The sequence below is a fragment of the Papaver somniferum genome, chromosome 2 (genome assembly GCF_003573695.1).
Source record: "Papaver somniferum cultivar HN1 chromosome 2, ASM357369v1, whole genome shotgun sequence".
Taxonomy (NCBI): domain Eukaryota; kingdom Viridiplantae; phylum Streptophyta; class Magnoliopsida; order Ranunculales; family Papaveraceae; genus Papaver; species Papaver somniferum.
In genome coordinates this window covers 159,658,375-159,668,223 of record NC_039359.1, presented here as the reverse complement: position 1 = coordinate 159,668,223, position 9,849 = coordinate 159,658,375, and the positions used below count along the sequence as shown (strand labels likewise).

The 9,849-nt window shown below is 35.6% G+C and overlaps 1 protein-coding gene across 1 annotated transcript; it reads right to left on the bottom strand.

Moving 5' to 3' along the window:
* Positions 1–8,597: 8,597 nt before the first annotated feature.
* On the bottom strand, positions 8,598–9,641 carry LOC113352341 (agmatine hydroxycinnamoyltransferase 1-like). The gene has a single exon (XM_026596170.1). It carries the CDS (start codon positions 9,639–9,641, stop codon positions 8,598–8,600), a length of 1,044 nt encoding a protein of 347 aa, XP_026451955.1.
* Positions 9,642–9,849: the final 208 nt, after the last annotated feature.

The following is a 9,849-nucleotide window of genomic DNA, read 5'->3' as shown; positions in this document are numbered from 1 at the left end:
TTTTTTTGTTCTGTAATGCAAATATTGAATAATGATGATTAACGGATGATAACGATGATTAATAATAAGTTTAGATTTTGTATTTCTAAGAGAATATGGCGTTGCGAAGAAGATGTTAACCAAACATAAAATCCAGCTCCACGTAAGAAATTATGCGAACCGTTAGATATAAAATATTTAACGCCTTGCTGGATTTGTTAAAAGTTTTTGTCAAATTGTTTTGTCACAGGATCCCAACCGTTTGTATATTTGAAAAGCTCTTTCAATTATCTAAGTAACGAGTACAAATAAGAATAATAAATTTTTGTTTTAGGAAAAAAATTCCATAGCTTTCAAATTTACAGGGGGTTAGTCCTCGAGTGATTTCGGGGGAGTTGAGTGTATTTTAAATCTCAGGGATTTTGAGAGAGTGTAGGGAGTTTGAGAGAGTTTTGTGTTTTTGAGTTCAGTGAGTTTGGGGGAGTGTAGGGAGTTTGAGAGAGTTTATTAGAGGAAGTTTGGGGGAGTTTGAGAGAGTTCACTCCTAACTCATTCTCTTTTAAGAAACAATAAACCCTTATTTGCAAATAACATTGATCTTTAATCAAAAGAAAAAAATTAATGAAAATGATCATATCTATGTATCAATAGTATGTTATTTTGTGCAACGAGATAATTTTTTTCCCTTCAATTTAACGGTCTCCATACAATTCTAACTCCCTTTGTTCACGAACATCCACTAGTGTCTTTCTTCTTCTCAAGTGTAGCTTCTACCAACAGTTCCAATAATTTCTCAGTCTCTCGAGTTGTCCATTGTTTGTAATTCGTAGTCACTTCCGTTTCTGGTTCCGTATTCTTATTCTTCCTAACATTCTTTTTCTTCTTGTTGTTTTCAGCAGGTTGGCTGGATTTTTCCATTCTATGGTGTGACATGTTAGCTACATTAGTACTTAGACTAATACTAGAACTTAACAAAGCAAGGATAGTAATAACACCAAACAGTCTAATGTAAACATGATAAAAAAATGTGATACTAGATTACACAGTACTAACACGCAGAGCTACTTAGCCAAATTGTTAATCAAAGAAAATCCCTTAGCAACTCCTTGCAACAAAAGCACCGTATGAATTGGCTAAAACACGCCAATACGGAATGAAGTACGCCACTGTATTGAACTTTGGCATATAGAATAGAAGAGAAGTATGTGTCTAAATAAGATGACTTAACAAGTGATAGTGATTCTCAATGACACCCATGCAAAGTAGCAAGCCAATTAATGCATGATGACATAACAAATTATGAAGATAGCTGTAAAGGAATTCTGTTTCACCGAAACACAGTTTCAGATTGTCCAATCTTTGAAGTACTAATGCTTACCTGATCCTCTTTAAATTTTTACGGTACACTTACAACTCAATATTCCACAACACACTCAAAAATCATAGCATTCCAACGGTTCATTAAAAAGATACATTACTCAGAACCCGACTACTTTCAATACGTGCATACAGAATTCAGTTCCGGATTTCTCACACTTTGGTGTACCTAAAGTGATCAGAACTTAATGAAATTTCTACAGTAGGTAACCGTCATATATACAAACATCATACTAAAATTTCAGCTTTTTCCGATAAGTGGAGAATGAGATAAATAGGAATCAGTCCCCTATTCGGGATTTAAACTCAGCAGACCATAATCATATATTGTGCAATCTTTGCAGTAGAAAACGTGACCTGATCCCCGTGAAACTTTTACTGTACTTCTATAACAAGGTAAACTACGACATACTCAAATTTCATCATATTCCAACGGTTTAATTTAAAGATATCATTATAATCAAATCATGCAATTTCTTACCAAGATCTTTTGAACCACAAATTAGGATTTTGACAGAGAGAGAGTACCCACAAAAAAAAACTATATACACAATCAAAATAAACAATCATGGAGATCAAAGATATGAAAAACAATCAAAATAGTACAAAAATCAAACTATTATAAACAATCATGGAGATCAAAGAAGAAAAAAAACATACCTGGAAAAAACGTTTCCTCTTCTTTCTCCTATGGTTTTCTACGCACCAAACTCCTTCCCAAATCTCTACTCTTTTGAGAGATTTGTTGTGAGACCAAAATACACTAAAAACTCCTTCGAACTCCCCAAAGCAACCAAGTCCCTAGTATTATAGGGTTTATGACTAACAGAGAGTTCAAGAGCTTTTTTTAAACTCCCCAGCGACTAACAGGTGTTTTCTAGAGAGTTTAGGAGACTTCTCTAAACTCCCCCACGACTAACGGAGATTTGGAGAGACTCCCTCAGGACTAACAGGAGAAAACCTAAATACATTAAAATCTCTCGAACTCTCCCACGACTAACCCCCTGTTAGTATTGTTGGATGAGTAAAAATTCAAGCATATGTATCGCACATGTGTCCTTACTAGTATAAAGAGATAGAAGGCAATGTAATAAGGATGGTTCCTATGGGTATAGCAAACTAGCCAGTTTGCCATTTTTGCACCCATTATGGAGCTGGCAAACTAGCAAACAGACCTGGCTAAGTGGCAAATTTGTCACTTAGCCAGGTCAGGTCGAGACTCTACTGAGCGGTGGAGTCTCGATCGGGCGGTCCAGTCTTGACCGGGCGGTGTAAACTAGACCTCTAGGGGTCTAAACTTCACCGCCAAATAGTTTTGTATTATTTCCAAATTACTTCTCTCCTACTTTTTCTTATTTTAACATTACTTTTACTTCATACGGGTCCCACCAAATATATTAAAACCTTATAAATACCCCACATATACACACAAACAACATTTTTATTAACAAGGGTCCCACTTATCATACCAAATTTGTTATTTTATCTAAGATTTGCCAGTTTTACCTAGTATTTGTCAGTTTTCCCATAGTCGAGAAACGACCGCCTAAGGGAAATCAATTTTTGGAGAAAGACCAAAGAAGAGAAATCAGTGGAGAGAGAGAACACCACAAAATATCTCCTACTAGTTCTTCTTCTTTCAACCACCACCACTATGATACATGACTCAAACACAAAACTCCATTAGTGGATTCTCATGTAACCTCAATGTAATTTTATACTCATCAGGGACGGATCTGTGAGAGGACTCACCCGGGCTTTAGTCCGGGTGGCCCTCTGGTCCGTCAGTGTAAAAAAGTCAAGATGAAAAGTTTTTTGGCCTTGGCAACAACCTTTAACCCAGATCAAAAAGAATTTAGATGGTTTCTTGGGTCCGTCCCTGATACTCATTATGAATATCCGTGAATGTAGATCATATTAATCGAACAACGTAAAAGTCTCTTGTGTCTCTCTACATTTTTGGTGCTTTTACCTTCATTTTCATGTTGAACAAGATGTAGATTTAGGAATTATTAATGGGTGTAGTTGTGGGAAAACCCATAACTACATGGCGAGTGATTTTAATGCATCTCAACTTTTTTATTGTAAAGAAGAACAATGCATTTTATTTGGAAAATAAGTTCTTACATATGGATTGACTGAATTAAATTGTTCCCAAACGTTTACAAGAAAATCGCCCATTAATTAACGTGTGGAGAAGTCATAGATTGACCGTATAACTACGTACATTGCTCGTAAAGTTGTAATGGGATTCGAATGCTTCTCAGAGTTTAGGATGATCGAAATGTTTGTAAGAAGGACTTCAATGCTGTAGTCCACTTTATCCTTACTTTGAGTGGAACAGATCCAACAAAATCTCTTAATGATCGTAATCACCAAATTGAAATTAGTCTTTTGTTCGTTTTGCATCAACAAACGATGGAACTTCGTATCCCAGAGAAATTAAAGTTAACTAAAACTAAATGGACCTACATGATTGGGTACCGAAAATGAAAAGAAGGCAAGGAGTTGTAATAGGTTTTTTTATGCACGTTTTGTCGCTGTGGAGAAGCAATACGGTCGTAAGCCTACCAACTCGGATGAAGTGTGCGCCAAATTTCGAACAAATGTGCACTTATCTATGAAAATGTTGATTTTTGATGCACGTTTTGTTGCAAAGGAGAAGCAATATGCTCCTAAGAATACCAACTTGAATGAAGTATGTGCAAAATTTCAAACGGATGTGCACTTGTGAGGAATTAGAACCTTGCAGCTTCGCGGACTGCTGATGAGTACCTTGTCATGCACTCATGTATTGACTCGGTCTCCTGACTACTTGAACTCTTGTAGACGCTACTTGGCCTTTACCATTTCTACAGTAATAAGTAATTAATGATGTCATAAATCATCTATGTGACGAGACTTGATCACCCCGTGACTTTAATTATATATGAGAATTAATCCCATGGAACTACGTATAAGTGTCATACCACTACACCAAAATGGTCTGAAAGAGTGCGAGAACTGCATTCTTAGATGGTGTGTTTTTTATTCGAATGCGGATATTGGTAATTGAATAAATATCCCTCCTTTTGATGTCTTTCATAAATATTCTTATCAACAATAATTATATCCCTATACAATAAAAAAAAATTTAATTAATACTCGATTAAATAATATTTTTAGCAGGTCCCGAGTTGGGAACAACGTGCCAAATTAATAATTCGCTAAAATTATAAGATAATACATTTCTGATTACCCATGTAGGCCCAATATGAAATATAAATTAATAATTCATTATATATATTCAATATATCAATGAGTTATAAAGATTTTTTGAAAAATGTTTCAGTTGTCTTTTGTTTCTTTGTTAAAATCATTATCACATTGAATTTCATCTCTAGTTTTTCTTATCATCGTAAGAATTCCTGATGTTATTTTCTCATAGCTCAACAAAAAATTACTTAATGTGAATGCCGCTTTAACTACCTATTTCGTGAAGGGGGATCTATTGTAGAATTTTCATCATTTCCTTTCCCATCTTTATCAGTTCCCATAATGCTCTCAATTATTTCTTCATCAGTCAACAGTTGCGTAACTTCATTTTCTTCCGGAAATTCCGGACACATTTTGGCGTTCATTGAATTGCGATAACCCTGTTTTTCGATCAAATTTTGCAAATAATGCGTGATTTCACCGTCTAACGATTGACCTAAATTGTTCTAAACTTGTGTTATCTATTTGATTGAAAATTACAATGCAGCAAAGTGGAGATTGAAGGGTGCTTTGAAGAATTTAATATTTTACAGTATTTAGAAGAAGAAAAAATGATAATCAATTTCTCTTTAAGTTAATAAGATATTAATTAATATATAAATTAATAATAATTAATTTATCGATTAATTAATATTTCGCTTAATTGATAAACTGTGGTGGTCCCAACATCATTAATATATAGAGTTTCTGCTGTATTTTCAAGAAGGAAATTGATTTTATTTATAATTCCATAAATGATATTTTCTATGTAAATAAAATTACAAAGAAAATCAATCGTTTTCTTCATTGTATATTAGATCTGAAAAGTGTGTTTCTCTTTTCACTCTCCTCCTCTTCCAGCCTGCCTCCATCGCCACCTCTACCACCATCTCCGCCGTCACCATCACCACCTCCTCAACCGCCACCTCAATTTTCGGATAGATCAATCGTCCTCTTTGATGATTTCGGTTTCAACAAATTTAAGATCTTGACATTAATGGTGAACTTCAATCGTTTATATTTGATTTCTATTGGATTGAAATTCGAGAGATACATATTTTCGTTGAAGAACAACATAGAGATATTCGTTGAATTTTAATAAGATGCAGAAACTAAAAGTTCCTCTTCTTAATTTAGTTGAAGATTTAGAAGATGGAGATCTGATTTTGGATTTCTATTTCAGGTAATTTTCTATTTTAAGATATGCATTTTTTATTTATTGAAGTTTAATAATTAATCTCGTTGATAGAGAAACAACTACTCCTGGCGGTGGTTGAGGAGTTAGTGGTGGTGGTGGTTGTAGTGACGGAGGAGTTAGTGGTGGTGGCGGTGGTGAACTGAAGGGATGTTACATTTAGGGGATTGTTTAGATTTTTTTGTGAATTTTTCTAGGGATTTTTGTGTAGAGGTCGTCGGAAATGAAATCATTTTTTTCGATGGTCTGTAATGAAATCAGTAAGTTGTTGGGGTTGCAATTATTTTTAGTATGGACTTGGAGACTATTAAGAACGTGTGTTCTACCATAAAGGAGACAACCAAAACGGCAAGGTTCGTCTGCCAGTAATTCTAGTGTTAGTACTCATTCTAGCACAATAGATATTTGGTCGGTTCATGATTTTAGAGTATAATATGTTTTTTGTTGCTATGGATGTGGTCATGGAGGTGGTATAAAGTTTGTGTTTATGTTTTTTGTTGAATTGATGGTTGATGTTGGTGATGAGTTATTGAGAGAACAACAAGGATGGGTGATGTTATTGGTGGAGAAGTTACAGGAATGGGTGCTCCTATTGTTTATATGTTTTTATGGGATCAATTGTTGTTGTTGACCCAATTTTTATGGGATCAACTACGGTTGTTGATCCATTTATGGGATCAACTCCTGTTGTTGACCCAATTTTTTATGGGATCAGCTACTCTTGTTGATCCCATTTATCGGATCAACTCTTGTTGTTGACCCAATTTTTTATGGGATCAACTGATGTTGTTGATCCTTTCAACTCCTATTGTTGACAATATTTCCTTTGGATAAGTATAATCATGCTTGTAGTTTAAATCATGTAATTTTCTTCGAATGTTGAACTTGTGGTGCAATGGTAGCATGACTGACTCCATGTCAGATGATGCGTGTTCGATTCACGCCAAGTTCACTCCATTTACATGGATCAACTTTCATTGTTGATCCGTTTTTATTTTTGGATCAACTACCGTTGTTGATCCCCTAAATTGGATCAACTTCCACTGTTAGCTCTATTTTTATTTGGATCAATTATTGTTGTTGATACAAAATATCTGAACCAGTGGTGGCGGCGGCGACGATGGCGGTGGTGGCGGTGGTGGCGGCGGCGGACTAGTGGTGGTGGTGGAATGGTAGTTGAATGTTGGTGGTGGTGGAGGACTGTTGGTGGTGTAATGGTGGTGGTGAAGGAGTGGTGGTGGAATATTAGTGGTGGTGGCGGTTGGTAGGTGGTTGTTGAACGGTGGTTGAATGTTGGTGGTGGTGGTGCTAGTGGTGGTGGTGAAGTGGTAAAAGAAGAAATTTGTTCCATTTCGAAATAAAGAAAAATATTATATGGTGAGGGTATTAAGGTAATCTAATTTTAAATGAATAAAGTTATTAAAAAGTAGGGACATATTTATTATTATATAAGGATATATTTATTAGATATGAAAAGTAGGGACATATAAATAATGTACCCGATTAAAAATCATAAAATAAAGTAACTTGCGAGATTCCCTTTGCTGAAGTTTAAATGTCTCCCTTACCAATTAAAGGACACCCAACCCTAGTTAGCAATTCGGGATTCGGCAAACGTACGGAACGGCAAACGTACGAGTATTATACGGTTTTGTAAAATCCAGATTCGGTCCAAAATTCGGTCAACGGGACGTGATTCGTCAGTAATTCGGAACGGCATACGTACGTATATAATTCGATTTATAAATGTGAGTTCGGCTCTGAAAATTCGGTATCTATATATAGCAAATAATTTGTATTTATAAGGTCATAGACCAATTTTTATGCATATGTGTGAGTTATTTAAAGAAAAAATAAACTTAATATGATGATATTAATAATATATACAACATTAGTTATCCAAGAGGACGTCGTATGGTGGTTTAGATGCTTGGTTAGTGAGTTTGAGATCTCTCTCACATTCACCTTCAAATCTCTTCAGTCGTTTTTGTTTCATAAAAATTACAACACTTTAAATATTCGGTCGTGTATGCTCGGGAGGCAGTAAAGCCCAAAAAGTGGAGTCTTTGAAAAATAAAAGCTAAAGAATTTATGGCGAATTAAGCGGACGTATCATTCGGGATACGTAAAATTCGTGAACGGTTCGCGAATAATCCGGGAATGCCACATAATACGCGACTTGGGTTCGGAGTTGCAAACGTACGCGAATAAGACGGTAAAATTCGTGATACGGAAAAATTCGCGAATGATTCGCGAATCATTCGCGAACTTACTAACTAGGCACCCAACTATTGATCAAATTCAATAAAAGCAAGAAAAACAAAAACTTAATACAGTATATTGCAATAATTAAAATACAACAACATAAATTTATTTCTTAAAAGGATACTTCATCTGTTTTAAAATTTCTGTCTTCTATTTTATTTTCGTCTGTCCTAAAATACGGGTCAACTTCTGTTTATAGTCATAATTTTTAATCAAATTTGCAAATATATCCTTCAAACTCTTACAATTATAAAATTATTTTAAATATCGCCAACCTAAATATTAAATGATATCTTCCTCGATAGAAAAAACAAATCTATTAAATCAATCCATAATGATTTTTATTTTTATCTTTTATTTAAATATTTCTATAAATTTGATAATTATCAATGTATTTTTCTTACATACTCCACATACTCCTTTAAATTTTAGTAATAACGTATCATTTAATAGGGGTAGTTTTGTACATTCTTCCGGTCTCCTTAATATCTTGACTTAGTCAAAGAGGACTAATAATTTAGGAGGGAGGGAATATATAATAAGAAAATTACAGTGCGGAAGAAATCCCATAAATGTTGTAGAACAATTCCCTCGATAGTGCTTGGTGTTGCCGAAACAAAGTTATATACACATTTATGCTTCCAACACCAACAATCGAAGGAACAAGGTATGTTTCTGCCTCCAGAGGGTCAAATGATGGCATATAAATGAAATGTTTACCAACACCAAAATCAACGTCGTTGTATGTAAAACCAAGCCAGCTTTGGATTTCCAAATTCGGCCAGCAGGATGGCACACTCGGAGGATCTGCTTTCCGCGGTGTCAGATTGTCATCGTTCAAATTTTTGTTTGCGAAATCTATATAAGATTTGTAGTAATTGCTGTCTACCTTTGTCACCTCTTTATGTATTATCTCTGCTATGTGGCTCAAAGATTCGTCGTAAAGGTTTTTTCCTCGAGTTTCAGCAAAATCCCAGAGTACCATATTGCCGAAGAACTCATCTGGAATACGAGGCCTCAACCTTCTCCTCCCGTTCACTGAGATTTTGGCGTATGTTGTTTGAGAATCGGCAAGTCTCCAGACCCTTGTGATCACTTTCCATAAATGTGCAACCAAGCACACAGAGGTGCTATAAGGTGGCCTATGGCCACCATTAACATCCGAAAAAGAATAAGAGGGTGAAGAAGAAGCCTTACTCTTGATCATGGCTATGAACTCGGGCGTGCAGTGAAGAACCTGTTGTACCAAATCGTCTTCTGTGTAAGGAAGCGGAATCGAATATTTACTGATCTTCCGCTTTACAATCTCAACACTTCTGTGACCGAACCTACCAGCCCATTCTCGGTACTCAGATAAAACTTTTCGAAGGCCTTGTTCTAACAATGTGTTTGATGGGTTTGGTGGTTTATAAGCATATAATATCGGTACGTGCATGTCATCTGCCAATCTATCAAAGACTGTAAGTGGGACAAACATTGTGGTCGAGATAGGTTGATCACCGTTGTAGATTGGTTGTAGAAGCCTTTTACTTACTTGTTGGATCTCCACTGTACCTGCTTCGTTCTTTATGATATCGGACGCATTCATCATCTCTGATAGCGCTCCAAAGTGCAGTAGAACCAAACGAAAATTCTAGTCGTTGGAAATATAGGCACCCATTATGTTTGTGCATGCCCAAAGTCCATCTTGGGTGGATGAGTAAAGTCATATGCTTGACTTTATCAAAGGAAAATCCTTCTCCAACTAACCAAGTCATGGTGAAACACGTGTCTTGTTTTTTTTTTGCCACCATGTATTT

What these genes read in the sequence shown, in the direction of transcription:
- LOC113352341 (XM_026596170.1), bottom strand. Translation starts at nt 9,641, where the DNA reads ATGATGAATGCGTCCGATATCATAAAGAACGAAGCAGGTACAGTGGAG.